This window comes from Acomys minous, assembly GCF_964271855.1.
Source record: "Acomys minous genome assembly, chromosome: 1".
In the NCBI taxonomy this organism is placed as follows: Eukaryota; Metazoa; Chordata; class Mammalia; order Rodentia; family Muridae; genus Acomys; species Acomys minous.
The window spans coordinates 167,119,234-167,139,911 of record NC_140483.1 but is presented as its reverse complement, the minus strand read 5'-3'; the positions used below and the strand labels follow the sequence as shown (position 1 = coordinate 167,139,911).

The following is a 20,678-nucleotide window of genomic DNA, read 5'->3' as shown; positions in this document are numbered from 1 at the left end:
TCTTTTTATTGTTATTTGTTTGTTTATTTGGAGACAGATCTCACTATGTAGTCCTGGCTTGCCTATGGTTCTCTATGTAAATGAGTCTGGCTTTGAATTCACAGAGATCTCCTAACCTTTGCTTCCTTAATGGTAGAATTAATGGCCTGTACTACCATACAGAGCTGTTTTTGTTTTTAAAAACCCGCTTCAATTCCTTCTATTAAAAAACAGTATACAATTTAGTGAAATGCCTGATAATGGGCTAAATTTGAAGAAGATGCTGTTAAGTTTTTTGTTTGTTTGTTTGTTTGTTTGTTTTGAGACAGAATTTCTCTGTGTAGCCTTGGCTGTCCTGGACTCACTTTGTAGACCAGGCTGGCTTTGAACTCACAGTGATTCTCGACTACCTCTATGTCTTGAGTGCTGGAATTACAGGGGTGTGCCAATGCACCTGCCAGATACTGTTATTTTTATAATTGTAAATTGGAAATACATTGAAACGTACTGAAAAATCTCATTTCTTTGTGAAGTGGAGGAGGAAAGGGAGAGACACAGATAAAGGGTCAGAGAAGGGAGGGAGGGAGGGAGGGAGGGAAGGAGGGAGGGAGGGAGAGAGAGAGGGAGGGAGGGAAAGAGAGAGAGAGATAGAAGGAGGGAGGGAGGGAGGGAGGGAGGGAGAGAGAGAGAGAGAGAGAGAGAGAGAGAGAGAGAGAGAGAGAGAGAGCGCCAACTGCTTCATGGCTCATGATGGTCTTGAATTTGTATTCCTTTTGTTTCAGCTTTTCCCATAGCTGAGGTTATGGGACTATACTAAACTTCCTGAACTTAGTTTGAAAACCTCACTTAAATAATTTGTGATATATGTTGTGGTAAAAGGTAGAGCTCTAAATAGATGTAAAACAAGCATTTGTCCATAAACTGTGCTCTAAACATTTATTCCTTCCACAGTGATGTGCTAAATATCTTTAAGGCATGCTTCTATGTGTTTTGTTTTGTTTTGTTTGTTTGTTTTACAGTTTTCTCTGTGCTAATTTTTCCTGCTTATCTGTGACATGACCTTATACTTGTCCTTATATTTTGTATAAGATATGATGTTTTAGGCCTTTGTCTAATAGCATGGAATGTACTCATGTTCTTGGAATGTGCATATTATATGTAGATAATTATATGAATTCTATAATGATAACATGTCACTTTTAGTTTGAAACTTCAAAATGAAATGAAAGAAGAAACTAAACAAGCTGCTTTCTTTTTCGAAAGATTTTCTTTTCTTTTCTTTTTTTTTTTTTTTAGCAGAGAATGTTGGCTCCTTATTAATTCAGTTTTCTTAGTTCTAGAATATTTTCTCAATTTATTTGAAGAAAAAGTTCACTTTTGTGTTGTTTTATCTCCTTTTTTGATTTTTGTTTTATTATGGTTTTAAGGCAATTTCTTAAACAACTCTATATCAAATGTGAGGATTGTCATTAATGCTAATATTTTTGAGAATGAAATTTTATTGTGTACTTGATACATGACTGGACTTAGTGGCTATTGTAAAGAAGAAAATTCAGAGAAGAGTGTCGGTTTCTAGTAATTAGCCACTGATCCTGGTGTTTTAGACATGAGCCAGCGGCTCTCTTTCCTTGTGAAATAGAGCGTACTTTTCAGTGTTCTCTGTCTATGTTCCACTAAGTGACCCAAGCATTCTAGTTCTGCATTCTGAGCAGTAGTTATGCCTGAATTAATTTACATGTTTCAAGGTCACTAACTTTGATTATATTATATTTTCATCACTTTAACCATCTCTTAATTTGAATAGAGCATGTCACAGTACATAAAACTCAAAGTTCTGAAATGTGAAAATGGCATTAGGATAATGTTGCTTTCAGATTTATTCCTATGGATACTAACAAGTAATTGTTACTGTGTCCCAGACATGAAGAAGGAGGTGGTGATAAGGATCAGCTTGTTTTCTTTGGGCTCACATCCCAGGGCAGACATAGTATGTAACAGTGCACAGCACCAGTCATCAAAAACACAGAAAGCAGTGTCACAAGACATGGGGCCACCAAGTGTTTCTGAATCATTGCTGACTTAGTGATATGGTCCAGGCAGGGCTGTGAGAGGAGGGCCCAGGAAAGCCTCCAACACTTTGCAGCAGCGTGTGTGCACAGCTTCTGTTCTTCCACTAGTTTGAAAACCGGGTTTCCTTCCTAGCTCTGATTTTAGAGGTTATCATTCTAGAGCTTGCCTTTTCTCTGTATGCATGCTACTCTAGGGCCAGATGCATCTCTGCTCTCTGCTCTCCCTACAGCTGGTGCCATGATCACTGGTGATATCTAAGCCAAGCAGAAAAAAAGAAAGGTCATTGAGTTCCTTTGCCCACTCCATAGCCTGGTCCAGTTTGTGGACTCTTAAGCTGAAGCTCTGTGGTCCACTTGAATATAAGCTCCCATCACTGCCTTTCATAGGTACCGGCTTTAACTCGGGATGCTTCCACAACTTGAAATGTCAGCATCTGCTTCCCAACCCATGCAGTTGCATTCCTTAGTTTAACCATGCTGAGTTTTCCTCACTCTAAATTAACCCTCTGTGTTTTGTGACCACTAAGCTGTCTACACAAAGGTCTTCTGTATTCCCTTTCTTTTACTGCCCAAGTTTTATGTTAGGAAAGTAAGAGAAAATATTTATCTTGCTCAAACCCAGAGGAAGGGCAAAATGATATGTTAGAAATCTCTCTGTGTCCTGTCCCTTGGTCTAGCTTTCTGGATGGATCAGAGTTTGAATTCTTTGATCCTTGTGTTTGTGGTGGTTTTAGTGATAGTGGTTTGTAAGTGTGCAGGTGTATCTGTACACGAGAGGCCAGAACTGGGCATCATATGTCCTCCTCTTTGTTCTTCCCTTACTGCCTAAGACAGGGTGTTTCACTGAAATGGATCCATGGGATTTGGTCTATTTTGATTAGCTAGTGAGGCTCAGGATCCTCTCTCTATCTTCCAGTGCTGGGGTTATAGATAGACACTAGCTGCCATGCCTGTCTCGTAATGTAAGTGCTGGATATTCAAATGCAGATCATCATGCCTGCAGATGATTCTAACATTCTTACCCACTGAGTCATCTGCCCTTAGTGTTTTGATCTCTAAAATAGAAACAATAGGAATGTCTACCTTTCTTACATTGTTGCTGGGACCATTAAATGAGATAATGCACTTAAGAAATACTATGCAAAGCCAAACACAGTGGCACACGTCTGTAATTCCGGCAGAGACGGACAGAACTCTGAATTCGAGGCAGCCTGGTATACAAAATGAGTCTAAGACAGCCAAGGCTACACAGAGAAACCATGTCTCAAAACCAAGAAAACAAACAAACAAACAAAAAACAAAACAAAACAAAAAACCAACCCCCCTCAAAAACAAAACAAAAACAAACAAATAAAAAGAAATACCATGTTGTATATGTGAGAAGTAAGTGACTAAAGCAATTTCTGTCTATTGCTATGTTGATAAAATTACCTTGGCAATATCTTTTACCATTCACTTAAAGCTTTTAGAAATGAAGTAGCTGTTGATTATATTTTTTTTTGTGAGATGAATGAAAATAAACAAATTAGAAGATGGCTGATGTTTGCTAACTATTTTTTGGAATATTATTGAATTTTAGATATATCTTAAAAATAAAAGGTAAAGAATGGGTCAGGGAGAGAGCTTTTTAGGCCAAGTACTTGATGTATAAACATAAAGAAGTGCACACAATCTGCAGAAGCCATGTAAAGAGCTCTTGCACATGGCACTACACTTATGTCATCCCAGTCCTGAGAAGACAGAAGAGGAAGGTCCCTAGGGATCACTACCTGACTAGCCTAGTCTAATATGTGAGTGCCAGGCCAATGAGGGACTGTCTCAAAAGTCAAGTGGATGACATTCGAGGAAGGACAATGAAGGTTGTCCTCTTGTTTACACATGCATGTGCATAGATGTGCATGTGGACCCATATACACAGGAAAACAGAGGCCCACATGTGCCGGTACACACATGTACAGATGTGCACACGTGCACACATACTCAGCCTATTTTATAAATCCTTAAGTTTTCCATATACAATTTCAAAATTTCAAAACAATTTAATTTTTTATATTCAAGATTTAGAAATCCATCTAAAATCCTAGTAAAACTTGGGAGCATAAAAACATTAGAGAAAAAAAACCTAAAGATCTCAAGTTTGTTTCATTAGTTGAGAAATTGTATATAGAATTTTATATGTCAGACTGTTAGATGAATTTTTAAACACAGAGCAAACCATTTAAAATATACATTTGATGTTGAGTTAATTTTCATTCCATTTCATAGTTAGGAATGGTGCTTGTTGCCAACAGCATTCCCCAGATGTTCTCCCATGTCTTTAATTCCCTCATTTGAACCTATAGGAACTGGAATTCTGCCACAGCAGGTTTATACTTCAGCAAGCTCTTCAGTCCAGGGCTGCAGAAGAACAAGGCCACATACTCTCACTGTTGTCCTTGAAAGCCTGTTCCATTTTGTTTTGCTGTTACCTCTGTTGGCTTAGCCTGGGAACGAACCAGCTGTGCTGCCCCAATTCTTAACAACTCTAGGTTCCATAAAGAAGGTGCTAACTCAGTTATATTACGTGCAAAAGAATAATAGGAAATGATGGAAAATATGTCTTCTGTATCATGGAGTTCTATAGTCAGTGAATGATGCATATTCCCTTACTTTTGCTCTGCTTTGCCCTTTATAAGACTCTGCCTGAAAGCAATGTGTGGAGGGAAAAGTTTATTTCAGTACATTTACAGGTCGCATTCCATCACTGTCAAAACTCATGGCCAGAGTTCAAGTATACCGTGGAGGAATGGACAAGGAACACTTTTTACTGGCTTACTCTTGGCTCAATGGCTGGTTGTTTCTTGAAGCTGGCTTTATTACATATCTGAGACACACCTGCCTATGCCTGCGTCCTCCCACATCAAAATCAATCAACCCATGCTGATCTGGCGAAGTAAGTCTTCAGTGGAGGTTGCTTCTTCCCAAGTGATTCTTGGTTGCATTACATCGACAATAGGAACCTAACCAGGATAGAAATTAAACTTATCAGAGTACTAACATGAAATATGAGGTTATATTAATTTTATGTATATTCTATTTTGAGGTGGTATGTATCATTATTCAGTTCCTGACAATATGAAGCCCCATAAAAAAAAGGGTTTGGAAATGGGGAAACGAGGAAGAAATAGATAATAGAGTTAGAGTGATAATAGGAATAGATAAAATGAATATACACCAATCAGAGAAACACAATATCTAATCCAGCCTTCTTCAGAGATAATGTTTTTACCGTTGAAAGAAAAGCAGTCTTCTTTGAGAAGTCCTGTGATCCTGTAGCATGGCATAAACTTAAGGAACATCACATGTTAACAAGACACATAGCATGGTGCTACTTTCCTCTTTCTCTTTCCTGACAGTCCACTGTGGCTTTGCTAAGTGTTGCATTTCTGAGATATGTGGTTCTTGTGAGAGTTCCCATATTGATCGTTTCTTTCCCCTTGGGACTCATTGCTTATTTTCTTCCTAATTTTCATGATGAGCAGTCCTGTTTAGCTGCGGTGGGCTTTTTGTGCTGTTGTTGTTTTTGCTCTCATGTCTTCAAAAGTCCTCTGCTTCCAACTGTTGGATTTCATCATCTTCAGTGACCTTCCAAATCAGTTCTCTAGTAAGGGAAATGGAAGTAGATGGGTTGGTGCAGACACTTTATTGGCAGTTTTCATGGTAGAGTCTGTAAGTGTGCTCAGGATTCCTGGCCAGTCAACAGTCATATGTATAAATCTTATGTATGTGTATAGACACATGCACAATAGCCTGAGCTGCTTACATTCCATGCACATTAGTGCTCTCTGAAGATTGCAGGCAGTTTTCATTATTGCCCCTTTAGCTGTCATGCTGTCTGAATGATTTTAGTGGACACCACTAAGGTAGGCAATAGATAGAGATAAATTACAACTTGTACCCATTTCCAACTGTCAAGAAAAAAAAAACTGAAGGAAAAGTAGAAGCACTATCACTTGGCAAGCCACTTTTTGCCAGATTAGTATATGTAAATGGTTTTTACCGAGTGAAACTTTCTGTGAGGTTTTGCAGTGTTTACAACAGCTGACTCATAAAAGAAACACTGCTGAAGTGAATAGCCAAGCATTTCCAAAATGATAAGATTCATTCTGTGCTGGGAAGAGATGGAGCATGTGTGGGGTTTTTTTTTTTTCTGAGTCGGTAGCAATGATATGTGTGATTCAGAAGGACTTGGCATTCAGAGGAATGTAGTGTGTGTTTATGAGGGAGCTTAGCAAGCTTTAATTTTGCTCACCTTGCCGTTTCTCTTCCTGAAATGACTAGATTTGCTGATTTCGGTGAGGGTGTTCTTCTTAATTGTATGTGGACTCTGTAATCTCTAGTCCAGCCACAGCGCATGCTTACATAATGTATTCCTCAGGCAATTTCATAATGGTGTAATGGAAACAAGCCAAGTGTACTTTGACACGAAGTGGGCAAGACTTTTAATTTTTTATCCAACATAGTTAGCATTTAACCCTGCTAGACATTCTCCTAGGATTCAACAAAGAGACCCAGGAGATCTACTGATCAGAAATGGAAGACCCGAGACAGGTGTGAAGTCCTAGGAGCACCGTGAGGCATTTATGATAGATGTGTTCTCTGACTCCTGCTTCCTCCTTAAAGAATTACAGAACAAAAGAAAAGCTATCTTTTAAAAGGGATCCATGGCCCAAGACCTCAGAGTTTACCAGGCTTGCTACAGATTTAGAGCTTAATAGACCGGCTCTGTGGATCTTCTCCTTCCTCCATTTTTCCTCCTTCACCTCTCCCTCCCATTTCTCCTCTTTTCCTCCTTTCTTCTCCTCCGCTTTTTAATTTTATTTATTTATTTATTTTTAAGAAAAGCAGGCTGCTGTTCACTGGTTACCTGGAACTGGGTAGTCTAGCATCTAGACTTCTCACCCTTCCTAATGCTGCAACACTTTAAGAGGGTTCCTCATGTCGTGGTGACCCTCACCCCTAAACTTATTTTGTTGTTACTTCATATCTCTAATTTTCCTCTTGGTATGAGTCATAATGTAACTATCTGAAACACAACCCCTGTGAAAGGTGGCTCGATCCCCACCCACCTCCCAAAGGGGTCAGGACTCACAGGTTAAGTACTTCTGATCTAGAAGATGATGCTGTAGAGGTAAAGAATTCTGCCTAGTTATGCAAGCCCATAGATACCCATGTCACCCAGCAGCTGAACTTCAGGTACCTACCTTCTCCAGGACACCTTCTCCTTGGGGAGGGGTGTAGGTCGAGGCTCTTTGGTTTTAAGTTATCCCTCTTCTCTGGCCTCACTGGAGACACACGCTGTGCCCTGTGCATCACAGGAAGGGCGAGTTAATACAATTCGAAGTGATGTAGACTGCAGCAGGCCTGGTTTGCTTTCCAGTATGCAGCATGCAGTGCGGTGCATTATACAAACACTTTTTCAAAATGCAATTGTAAAGCGGATAACGGATGTAAGCTGTGTCCACAGAACAGGTCAAATGCATCTAAAAATGTGTTTTCCTCCAAAACCTAATTTAAAATAGCAAGAAAACTTGATTTGGCCAGCTTACACCTTGTTTATGGGAAGCTGAGGAGGCTAGTCTTAAGGCTATCTGATGAGATTCTTATCGATCGGGTGGTATGCCTTTCAATATTCAAGATGCTACATCTGAAGCCCCTTGCCCTCCCACACAACTTGTCTGCACATCAGGGCTGACCCACAGTGGTTTCTTAGTTAAAAGAAATCTTTGGTCTATGGTTATCACTGTTAAAAAGAACCCTTAGATCATTGAAATAGTCTCCACATTTTATTCACTATTTTATTTTGCTGTCTTCTAGTGTTGTATCATGCATTCTATAGAAATACAGCATTGAACTGCAGCACAGGTTCAATGTTGAAAAATAGGATCTTTATCAAATTAGGGCAATTTAATCCAGCCTAAATATGTCCTATCTGTATCCTAACTTATTGTGAGGTTTAGCTAAAATAGTATATTCCATATTTGAGCTCATTGCTTGGCACACAATAGAATTTTCAGTAAACATGTATATATGTGTATATATTATATGTAATTTTAATTCTTGGAGAATTTAAGACAATGTATCTTGCTCATATTTACCCTTTGTTCCTCTCAACTCCATCTAGCCAGATCTTAAAGCAAGCAGATGTCCTGGTCCTCTGGTTCTTACAAGCTTTCTGCCTCCTCTTCCAAAGTGTCCCCTAAGCCTTAGTTGTCGGTCTTCTGTTGTAGATGTAGCAGCTAGCGATAGGCATCCTACAGTCTACATTTTGGCCAGGTATGGCTTTCTGTAAGGATCTCTGTCTGCTCCAAAATGAAGCTTTGTTGATGAGAGGTGAGAGCTAAACTTAGCTGTCAATATAAGGATAAGTAGAATGCCCTTATGAATTATACTGGCTTAAGAAAGTGGCAGTGATGGATTCTTCTCTAAGTTCCATGGCATTACTAGCCATGGGTAGTTTGCCAAATGTACAGTGTTAGGCATGGATTTCCTCCAAGAGTCCTATATGTGGTTGTTGGTTACCCCAGGATATGTGTCATTATTGTTACCTATCCAAATATCTTACCATGCTGGTCATTGTTGTTGTTCATTGGCATTATAGCTGGATAGAACTTTGTTAGTTTGTTTGAGACAGGGTTTCTCTGGTAGCCTTGGCTGTCCTGGACTCCCTTTGTAGACTAGGCTGGCCTCAAACTCCCAGTGATCTGCCTGCCTCTGCCTCTGCCTCCCTGAGTGCCGGGGTTAAAGGCATGCACCACCATGGCCAACTTGGATAGGACTATTGATTGCTTTTGTTCATTAGCAGCTCGTATGGCTCCTTCTGAGACTGTCAGAACTAGTCCCCAGTGAGGAGGCTTCTAGGTCAGATCTAGCTCAATTTCTTCAATTCTTGTGTCCTAAGTCTGTGGTGTCTTCAGCAATAAGTGATAATCTCCTTTTTTCTGGGGTTTACCAAGGACAATGACATTAATCTGTACCCTTTTGGGAGTCTTTAGACTTTTCTCACTAACAACTTGAAAGAGGTTTCCCCTGTCTAGCACTTTCTTGTGAAGTTTAAACAGTCAAGGCTAACCTAAAATGACAGGTCATTGCAATGACTGTCCAGGCTCAGGATAGAAAGCAGTTAGGGAAAGGGAAGAACACCACGAGGAAGGGCTTGAAGGAGCTTCTTATGTTGAAAGGCGTGTTTCATAACCTGATAAGGATGTAGTTACATAGACATGTGTTTGAAAACTGGTCCTTCTATACTTATAAATCTCTGAATTATAGTTCAGGATTAAAAACTGGAAAATAATTTGCATGTGCATATTGGGAACTTTTTGATGTGCTAAGCTCTTCATAGCAAATGCAAAACATATACACATTGCTGGTAGAACAGAAAGAGTGCTTCTAAGAATCCTTTGTGAGTATTTCATGTTATAGGATATTCCATGGTTTCTGCGAAGAGATAGATACACTCTGAATTATTTTAAAACATGGCTTGAGTAGTCAGGGTTCACTTAGGGATAGAATTTCACAAATTTTAATGTCACTTTACCCTATTTAAAAGGTTAAAGCTTTAGTGTGAATGCAGATGGACCATGGCCTACATGCTGTTAATATATACATATATGTATATATTTAAATAATTTTATCTTTGTGAACATTATACATGCACACTGCATCTATATCACTTCTCCTCCCCACCCCCAGGCTGCTGCTTCCTCTCTCCAGCCCCTATTTACCCCTTATGCTCCTACCTCCCTGCAACTCTTTCCAAATTCATTATCTTTAATTTATGATGGACACACACACACACACACACACACACACACACAACTGCACAATCTGTGTGAGAGCTTGTTTATGCAGGAAACTGATTCTTCTTCTCTGAGCAGCCATATGTTTTAGAAATACATAGGCAATAAAAATTTCAGTAAGCTTCTCATATCTGGTAACTGGTCTGCAAGTGAACCTGGTATTCATTTTTGAACAACTCTGTATTTTACCCAGTAATTCAAGTAGCTGACTGTCTTAAAGTATTGCCACCAAGCTTACTGTCCTAATGTGCTCAGGCTCCCGGGACACAGTAACATAGAGTGGAAGGTGTAAGCGATAAACATTTCTCACAGGAGTAGGAGGTAGAAATCCAAGACCAAGGTGGCAGGCTAGTGTGCTCCATGATCATTGAATCAACTCTTCATTTGTGGATTGTGTAACCAAAATGCCTTCATGGAATTTACATTCCTTTTCAGTACTAATTGTACTAGTGAAATAGGTCACCCTGTGTCCAGCATATTGAATATATTATCGTTATTTTTGATGATAGTGCTAAGTGCTAACTAAATGTGCTTTGGGATATTGTACTAATAATTATGAAAATGTGATCTCTCGAGAAGATGCTCTTCTACATAATTTCAGGCCTATTATTTTAAAGGGATTCTATTCAAGTCCATTTAGCCATGGCTTAATTGGATTGGATCCATGTTTAGTTTAATACAGAAATTTTAATAACCTCCAGCAAGTAAAAAAAAATCTCTGAGTGATGGGACTTGATATATATCCTATAGGTTCCAGTCATAATCTGCTTTGAAATGTAAATGGTGAGCTGATTTATGTTCTATGGTCTAAGGGAAAATGATAACTCCTTGAATACTCCCTTTTGTTGATAGACTTAGTCATTTATTCATTTACTATGGGTTTGGGGGATTGAAATGTGAAGTGGAGATTTCTGACTCTCCTTATGTTAGATAAGCAACTTATTTCTTGACAACAGCTAAGGGGAGGCAGAAGAAGTCCTCTGATTCTGTTGCTTGAAGCAGCCTATGGACTTCCTTTAATGTTTTAGGGACCTCAACTCACACAAAACTGGATTCTTGGCCTGGCTATAGAATAGAATTCAGGGCAAGCCAGTGTGAAGAAGGCCTGGAGCTTCTGAAAAGACACTCAAAGATTTCAGAACAGACACTGACAGTTCCTCCCTGGAGAGAGACATACTCAAGTGTGGGTGTGAGCTTCTCCAGGAAGGGGAGGATTGAGTGCTTACATCACTGCTGCAGTTTTGGGAAGCTTCTGAAGACACGTGTTAAGGGAACAGAGTGAGGTCGTAGGGCAGGGCCCTATGTCTTGGGTAGGGTTGCAGCTGCTAAGATAGTTCCCTGGCTCACAAGCATGGAAGGGGAAGACAGTTTGTACTGTAGATGGAAGTTAATCCTTGCTTTTGAGATTCCCAGAATATCTACAAAATGAGTGAGGTCTTACTAGAAGGTCATGTAGGCTTAGGCCTTAAGCATGGCTCCATCTTTGTATAAAAGGAACACTGTCTATGTCAGCAGCCCTTAAGGAAGATGACAATTATGCTGGAATTCTTGGCTCTTAGCTGGTCAGAGGCTTTGAATGAGGGTTTTCTTCCTCTTCCTATATTGCTCTAATTCTCTTCCTTTGAATCCTGCCTCAGTGTAATACAAGTGCTCATTAAAGGAGCACAATGCAAAAGGAGTAATCAATTCTACCTTGAGTGAGTGTATGTATATGGAGGGTAAAATGTACCAAAATCTGATCCAAAAAGTGAGTAGAAATCTAAGAGGAGTCTAGGATGAAAGGCTAAGGACACATAATAGGCTCATTGAGTATTCCTGATAAACATATCCCTTTAAAGATACGTTGAGAATGGGAGTGTTGAGATTAGTGGCCAGGCATATGAAGCTGTGGACTGTGAAGTCTATAGACTTCTCCTGCATGTGTATAAGACTGTCCTAGGCAGTAAGCATTCTCCATTGATCAGGGAGATAGAGCTCTTGCCACTAGGGAGCTTGACATCCAGGAGAGCAGAATAATAGATGCATGTGAACATACAGATCATTTAGGGTTGAGAAAAGATGTCTGACCTCATAAAATCCAATGATTATAACCTTCTCTGTTGGGGTAACATTTAAGCTGAGGCAGGAGGGGTTAGAAATCATTACCTGCTTATGTGTAGGTGGTACCTACATCCACTTAGGAGAAGAAGAAGGTAATAGTGCTCTGATAGCTAAGAGGTCGAATGTTTCAATTTGAAGCCATTTGCTACACCATACACGTTGGTTGACATTAGTCTGTTCAGAAAGTTGTCTTTTCTTCTCTAGAGCATGCTGCCATGGCACTTTCTATGAATTACTCCAGCTTTGATTTTCAGTCTGATCTTTTGCATCCTAGTTCAGGAACCCAGGCCAAGAAATAATGTACAGTCGTGTTTCTCTAACAGCACTCAGTGTTAAATATTGTACTAGAGTGTTTGAGCTTTGCTCAGCTGCTGCTGGGGCTCGAGGAAGATTTCCTATAGATGTTTGAAATGACTGGAAGGATTTTACTTACCTTTTCTATTTCTGTGATGAAATGACCTGACAAAAGCCAATTAAGGGAAATGGAGTTTATGGTGATACATTTCAGGGTACAGTTCACCCGGTAAGGGAGTTCATAGTGGCAGGATAAAGCTGGTCACATTGCATCTGCAACCAGGAGGGAAGACGGATGAGATGTTGATGGTAGGCTTGTTTTCTCCTTTTATTCAGTTGAAGATCCCAACCAATGGTGCTGTCTACTTTAGGGTGCACCCTCCCACCTCAATTAAATTCCTCAAGCTAATCTCTTACAGACATGCTCAGGAGTTTGTGTCCAAGTTCTAGATCGCGTCCAGTAGACAAGCAGCTTTAACTACCACAAGGTTAGCACAGGAACATTACAGCATAAGTGCTATGTAAATACTGCATTCAATTTGGAAGGAACTTTCATTCTTTTCTGTTTTCTAACCTGTTAAATTTCCTAAGCTTAAAACCAGACTCTACAACATACACAGTGACTTGGGGGGAGTGAACATTTTGAGTTTTGACAGAACTGTGTTCCAGTTCTGATTTCAAGCCAGGGGACTCTGAACACATTGCTTACTTGACAGCTTGATTTCCTTTTAGGGGTTTTAGCAATGTAAAAGTCATGTCTGTACCCCCAGAAGATATGTTATCAACATCCAAATAAGTCCTCCATAATATCCCTTGTTTTGTGTACTGAATTTATAAGCACTTGTAAACTTCCCTTAATAACTTTAGCTCACTAAATCCTTGTGTTCTCCTTTTCTGTGTGCAGGCATCAGTCACCATGTTTTTAACCTGGCAAGGTGTAAGTGCAGTAGTTCACCTCTCACTGGGCGAATTTTCAAATTGTAGCAAGTGCCTGGCTTTGAACAATTTAAAGTCCATTCTCTCTGTCAGAACACATGGTTATATTGGTTGGCACTTTAACATTTTATTCCCAGTTCTTCTAGCCTTTGCTTTTTCCAACTATGTTTGTTTTGAAATCAGTTAGGATACTAGTGGTTTTGTTAAGGTAGACACTACAAGGGCTTGGCTGAATGTTTCAGGGGCAGAAGACAAAGGAAACAGATGTACTAGATCATTGTTAGGAATTGTCAATGGCTCATTTTGTGAACTGTAAGAAATAGGAAGACTGTAGAAGCCAGAATGCTGAGTAAGCACAACACAAAACAAGCCACACACACAAAATATATATTATAGTATTTCTACTATAATATTGACATTTGGCCAGTCTAATGGTAGTTGGTCCTGTCACTGCTGTGCCCACAGAATACTTGATGACATTTGTCTGCTTCAAAATTTTATTTAAGATATTGAAAGATTTGAGAATAGTATCTTTATATGATTTATTACTAAAGATGAGGTTTTTTTTTTTTTGCAAAAGAAACCCATTTTATTCTAATCCTACTGAAGAGAACACTTGGTCTTTAAATATTATAAAATATTTCAGAGTTTGCCTGTTGAATATCAAGTCTATCAATAAGGAATCCATTTTATTAATGGATTAATCATATAAGCTGCATTTCCAAAAAGAACATAGTGACATACACCACAGTCTCCCAGCACTTGGGAGAATTAGGAATTCAGGGACAGCATTAATCATACAGTAAGGATTTTAGTCCACCCTGGGACTACATGAGACTATGCCCCCAAAAAGTCAAACTAAACTAACCAACCAAGCAACCAAGCAACTAAGCAAATAAACACCCCCATAAAATATCAATAGAAATATAATCATAAAAGAGACCTATTTTATATGATGATACATACAGATTTATGTATCAGTTCTTAATAACGTCAGTATCTAAAACACCTGATTCAAGGACTCATCATTTGAATTGGTTTCAGACTGATTCAGATACTGATTTTTAACTGCTCATAGCACAGGCAGAAATTTCTTTCTTTAGCGGATCAGGGGGGTTAGAGGTGGGTGGGGGGTGGGAAGATGCTGGGCTTGGAATCTTAGCCTGGGGCTGAACATGGTCTGCCTCTGAGTGCTGATTGTCTCACCCCAAGCACTCTGACTAGAAATACTGGGAAATTGTTTTAGTGATGCAGCTGAAGGACAAGATTCACAATGATAAATCATGTGGGCAAGCCCTGCTCTGTAATAGGCTGTCCACTGTCCTGACTAAACCCACAGGGCAGGGAACTTTCACAGGTGACCATGTCAGGCTTAGTTCTTCATCTTGGCACAGCTAGAGTTATCTGAGAAGAATTGAGAAAATGCCTTCATGAGTTTGGACCATTGACAAACCCATGGGTCCTTTTCTTAGTTAGTGACTAAAAGGGAAGGCCCAACCCATTGTGACAGGTGGTCCTAGAAAGCAGGCTGCGGAAGCCATGGGAGCTAAGCCAGTAAGCAGTGTTCCTCCATGGTTTCTGTCTCCTGCTTCCACATTCCTGCCCTCACTTCTGTCAGTGACGGAGTGTGACCTGAGATTTGTTAGCTGAAGTAAAGTATTTCCTCCCCAAGTTGCTTTTGGTCATGGTATAGTATTGCAACAATAGAAGCTGTAACTAAGGTAGGTCTGTAGGGTTCTCCATATTGCTTGAAGGTTCAGGAACATAGAGGGGCAGTGGTGGTCCTGTTCCTATGTAGAAATTCTAAGTGATCAAAAAAAGAAGCAGGTTAGTTATTCATCCCAAGGGGGAGGATAGAAAAGCAGAAGAGGTACATTCTGGGATTGCCCTCTACTCTGAGCTTTGTGATGAAGAAAATAAGATTTTGGGAAAGCCTGTAAGAGAGCCAAGACTCTCCTGTATCTTCTCCACACAGTCTAAGGGGTTGTCAGAGTCCGTACAAGTTATAGAGATTATGTATTTGGGGTAGCAGCGTCAGTGGCTATAATAAGTTTCTCTAAAACTATGGAGATACACACACACACACACACACACACACACACACACACACACACAGATTGGTGTGTTGGTGGGTGTGTGTGTGGCAGAACTAGAGAGCACAGAGGTAGCTACCAATGATCTAAAGGCAGGCAATTCTCTTAGTCCACTCCTTTTAATCGCATTGTCTTGGTCATTTTAGGTTCAGGCAAAAGGGTTAGTGAGATCAAAGGAAAGACTAAAAGGAAGGGAACTTCAGAATAAAAGGGAAAGGGAGATGGAGGCAGAAGCAGGTGGATCTCTGCGAATTTGAGGCCAGCCTGGTCTACAAAGTGAATCCAGGGCAGCCAAGGCTACACAGAGAAACTCAGTTTCCAAAACCACCAACAACAACAACAAATAGGCAAGGTGAGGAGAGGGTTGATGTCACCTCTTTAAAAATTATTGGAATTTATTGAGATTGTTATCCCCTCCTTGTGCTCACTTGTATCTTCCTGTTCCCACCCTCTGTCACGCTTTCATCCTATTCCCCTCCTCTGGACCTCTGACAGAAGGAGACCTCCTCCCTGACCATATGACCGCAGCCTATCAGGTCTCATCGAGATAGCCTGCTTCTCCTTCCCCTGTGTGCTGCTGGCCCTCCCCACCAAAGGAAAGTGATCAAATTGGGGACACCAGAGTTCATGTCAGAGGCAGTCCCCTCTCTCCCCACAATTGTGGAGAATGAGCTGTTCATTGGCTAAATCTGAACAGGGGGTCGATGTTGGTGTCCCTTTTTAACTCACAGACATTTCTGTGTAGCTAACTATATTAAGATCGGAGAGATGCCTAGAATTTGAGTTTTCTGATGGACAAATCTAGGCATTGTTAACTTTGGAGTTAGGATTGTGTGTGGTGGCTTAACTTTTCTGTATTAGAAAAGTAGTTAAACTGAATTTTTGTGAGTTGCCATGGTCATGGTGTCTCTTCACAGCAATAGAAGACTAAGACAAATCCTCACTTTTCACATTTGAATGGGGAAAACAATGGCATGTACACTGTGGGTAGTTATATTAAACACATGCAAATTGTTAAATTGTTTTTACCTTGTATTTTGTGGTCATATTTGTTTCAATTTTTGTCTTCTTGAGACAAGGTCTCATGTAGTCCAGGCTGACCTCATAGTTGCTGGCTTTGAACTCCTGATCTCCCTACATCAGCTGGGAATTACGTTATGTATATGCATGGCTTTTTAAATTGACAGATCTTTGTATTTGTCTTCCCCAATTTGAATTTTTTGAATTATACACTTTAGAGTGGTTACATTCACTTAAAATGTACAATCTGGGATTGTAGTCTTCTGTGGTCTTGATTTTTAGTATAATGGTGAATATCCTTTTCACTACCCTTATGGAGAGAGGAAGAGACGGTGGTTTGTCTGATATGCTACCTGTGAGCATCTGTCTCCTGGGAAATGCACTTTAAACATCTTGACACAAGAACAATCAATGCAACTGTTGTGAGAGACCACATTTCCTTTATACCCTGGTTTTAGAGTGTATAACTGTGCTAGACAGGAGAACAAGACACAGCAAAGCCCAGAAGTGAATGTTCTGTTTGCTTTGTGCTCCCTGATTATGTGGCAGAAGAGAGAATTATCTGTTAATTCCCGATATCAGAAAGCTCACAGTGCTGGGTCACAAAGGGATTTTGGTGTTAAGGATCTCCTGGATAATTTTACTGAAACAGTCAAATATAATGTAGGAGATTAAAATGCATTCCACATTTACAATGAGCTTTTATGTTAGAGAAATATATGATTGAAATTAATATGTTCATATAAAATAGAAAGAAAGAAAATGTATTAGAAGGATCTTTCTGTATTTTCTACTTCCGTTTATCCATAGTCAAAGGAATAACATACTGACACACAGACATTGACTCCACTGAGCAGCAAGAGCAAGGAACCAGAGAGAAAGGGCAGGGTGCTGCACACATTGTCTCCTGTGGCTTTCCTTTCATCTTAACAAGGCTAAGGATTAATCCTTTGTTTCTTCACTTTGCAAAGTCAGCTCTTGTTAGGACATCCTTTCTCAGTGTTTGTGCTGCCTTCTGGTTCCATGATACTTTGTATTTAACTAAACCATCAGGCGTGGAAACAAGTAGACTAAGTTCTTTTACTTCATGATTTAAAGTTTTTCTAAAGGGCAGCAGAGAAACCCCACAGGAGTGTACTGTAGGGGCAAATGGCTGTTTCATAATGAAGATTGTTTATAATGACCCTAAAAGACAATGTTACAATTATAAAGCCAAATCACCAATTAGTATCAAATTTTGTAATTGTTAGAGGTAATTATGTTAGCCATGACCTGTCCTGTACAGTAGCAATAATCTATAGGAAACATATCAAGGTGTTCTATTTGTTCTTTGCACAAAGAGAAATATGCTAGTCTTCTGGATCTGATTGGGGGTCCTAGCTACTGGTTCTCACTGCCCAACTTTGACAGGCCACTCAACCTTTCTGAACCTCTGTGTGTTAGACGGTGAAACAAATACAGTCTCTCAGAACCACTGTGACAACTGAAGACATTGTCTGTCTGTCTGTCTGTCTGTCTGTCTGCTCTGATAATATGTTAACAGTGAAGAAAAATAGGTCAATTGCTGACTTCTAGTAGGCAGTCAATAAAATTTGATGTTATAATTATTAATGTATGAGGCAGCATTGGTAATATATGTTGTTAAACTGATTTAAACTCCATTTTTTCCCACTAGCACCTCCCTATCTATCTATGAAAATTATGAAGAAAATCAAATAACACAAAGCAGAAAGTAGCCAAGACAAATTTCCCACTTCACATACAAATACAAGGTAATACCACTATTTAAGTTTAGGTGTTTAAATTTGTTTTCAGGTAAAGTTAATTAAAATGTCAATTTCCATAGTTTAGGTTGACAGTAGCTTCATGAAGTCAGACACTTGAAATTAAAGTAGGTAATGAATGTTGATTCATTTGGTGTTTCAGATTTTCTTAATTATAATTTACTCATTTATTGCTTGATTTATGAGAGTCTCACTTAGGGCTTTGCATGTTCTAGGGAAGTTCTATGGCACTAAAGTCTGTCCCTACCCTTTAACTATCAGGCTGAAAGGTCCCAGGCCCCTATTAAGCTATGCACACCCCAGATCACATGAAGACAATCTGTTCATGAGTTCCTACTGAACTATGTACAGCTCAGACCACACACAGACACTCAGTTCAGGTTATATGTGCACAATTAGTTCAGGAGTATGGTGTTGGCCAAAGTTTATGTTTATTGGTATCCACGATATTTGTCTTTGAAAGTCTCTGAACAATTAACTTTAGTTTGAATTGGTCTCTATTGTATTAATTTCAATCTGACCATAATTAGCAGGTGTTTTGGTGTATATATGTATTTTTTTCTCCAGAAACCTTGAAATTCTACTCATTCTAGGAAAAAGATAATACCTACTTTAAATTAGGATGAATATTGGGCAGACTATACTTATTAAGTTCCCTTCTCATAAAAAAATGTGTCTGTCCTCTTATCTTAAAAAAATCTATAATTCTATGACAATAATGTAGGATATATGTATGTTTATATATGTGTATATATACACATATATATTAAAAATAAAAGATATCAAGAACTAATAAGACTGTAGAGTTTTTTAATTTCGTTGGTGACTTCTGAGTAAAATTAAAGAAAAGGAGATGAAAAGTTTACTCCGTAGAGTAAACTACTGTTTTCTTGTAAAAAAAAGAAAATCTCTTGGCTCTCAAGCTCGTTATTGAAATTTATTAAATCAATCCATCTTGCTCTCTCTGGTTTTGGCTTTGGTTGGCGATAGGGTTTTATTATGTAGCTCTCATTGGCCATGAATTATTCATGTAGCCCAGGCTAGCTTTCAGTTCATAGCAACTCTCTCACACGCTGAAATTCCAGGTATGAACCACCACCTCCAGTAGTAATTTTTGTTTTGTTAAAAAAAAAAAAAGCATTTAACAGAAAGTGGAGCTACATAGAAATGGAATTATGCTAATGTGAGGTTATGTCATTAACATAAAGCTTTCAAAATTATGACTATAATCAACAATACTCCTTCATGGGACCTTACTAAGAGAAAATACCCTATAAGAAAGGGATTCTTTGTTGCTTATGCACCTTGTATGCTCCTGTGGACATCAAGTGCTAGAATTCTCCCCATAAGAGTTAGACCTGCGGCACAAATGCATGTGTCACGGTTCTGTGCATGAGGGTCACACCTGCTGTGCTAATATGCATCCTAGGGTTCTCCATGTTGCAGCTGGACCTGCAACACAGAAGCGTGTGCAGCACCTGTTTTAGAAGAAATCACAGCGCAGTACCGGAAGGCAAGGACTGCTCTGCCACATGTGAGTCCTGGTCCTTCTGATAGGTGCATTCCATTTTTTTTTTTACCTGAAAGAGTCTCCTGGAGGCTTTTATGTAAAAAGACTAAGTTTAACTAATTTAAGATGCTAATATGTCCAGTACTAAAAATAAATAAATAAATAAAATTGAAGTATCTTTTCCCTATGTCTAATAAGGCAACAAATGTGATAATAATTTACTTGAGTTACAATTTCTTTTCTCATGGTTCTTCTTGTTACGCACAATAATATAAATATATGTGTACTAATATAAATGTATATGTAATAAAATATTAAAAAATTAATAAAAAGTTCTTTTCTCTTTTTTTTGAGGGCAATATTTTATTCAGGTACAGAAAACTTAGAAGTGTATATTAAACCCAGTCTAGTGGTGGGTTTTTTAGCCTTTGCCTTTCGCATCTCTGCAGTGCAAACCGTTGGTTTTGGACCCAGGACATTGCCTCCCCAGTAGCAGTAGATGTCATCGTCGTAATCCTCCTTATAGCTTCTACCAGCTTTGCCAGAGCTCTTTTGTCTTCCCAGTTTACCTGTGTGAAGGCAACATTGGTACATCTTCTGTGGACTAGCTGTCCCAGCCTGGCCTTCTCCTTGATGATGCAGTAGATGACCCCAATCTTGTGACACAGGGCAGCCAGGAAAGCCACCACTTCTGTGGGGGTGTATGTTGGACATCCCCTTTTGCAAGCATCTTTCTTCTTAGCATGGGCCGGCAACCTATGCTTCTCTTGCTTTGTCTCTGGCCTGTACTTGTGGGCATAAGCAGCTGCTTGTTGGTCCAGGGCCTAGGTGAATTGGTTAATAGCAGAAGGTACCTTGAGCAGCTTATAGCAGATTGCCCCTTGTTACTGTAAACTAATGTAACAGGACAATTTGAAGAAGTGAGTGAGATCTTATTTGGGCTGGACGCCTTGTCTAATAACAAAGTTCTTAGAACCTTTCTCAAACAGGACATTTAGCCCCTTTGGCCCCCTGCTTCTTGATGTGACACCTAGGGATGGGGACCCTTTTTTCCC

General features: G+C 39.4%; 2 protein-coding genes across 24 annotated transcripts in view; both read left to right on the top strand.

The window, feature by feature from the left end:
* LOC311597110 (uncharacterized protein) overlaps positions 1-18,511 on the top strand; it is a gene marked incomplete at its 5' end in the record, with an annotated part of 38,831 nt that extends 20,320 nt beyond the window's left edge. Inside the window, one exon of the mRNA XM_084781194.1 lies at positions 18,005-18,511. Coding sequence (XP_084637320.1) covers positions 18,005-18,025 — 21 coding nt within the window. The 3' untranslated portion in view covers positions 18,026-18,511. The remainder of the gene's footprint in view (positions 1-18,004) is intronic.
* Positions 1-20,678, top strand: part of PTPRD (protein tyrosine phosphatase receptor type D) — a 2,167,047-nt gene that overhangs the window by 1,685,674 nt on the left and 460,695 nt on the right. The gene's annotated exons all lie outside the window — the stretch shown is intronic.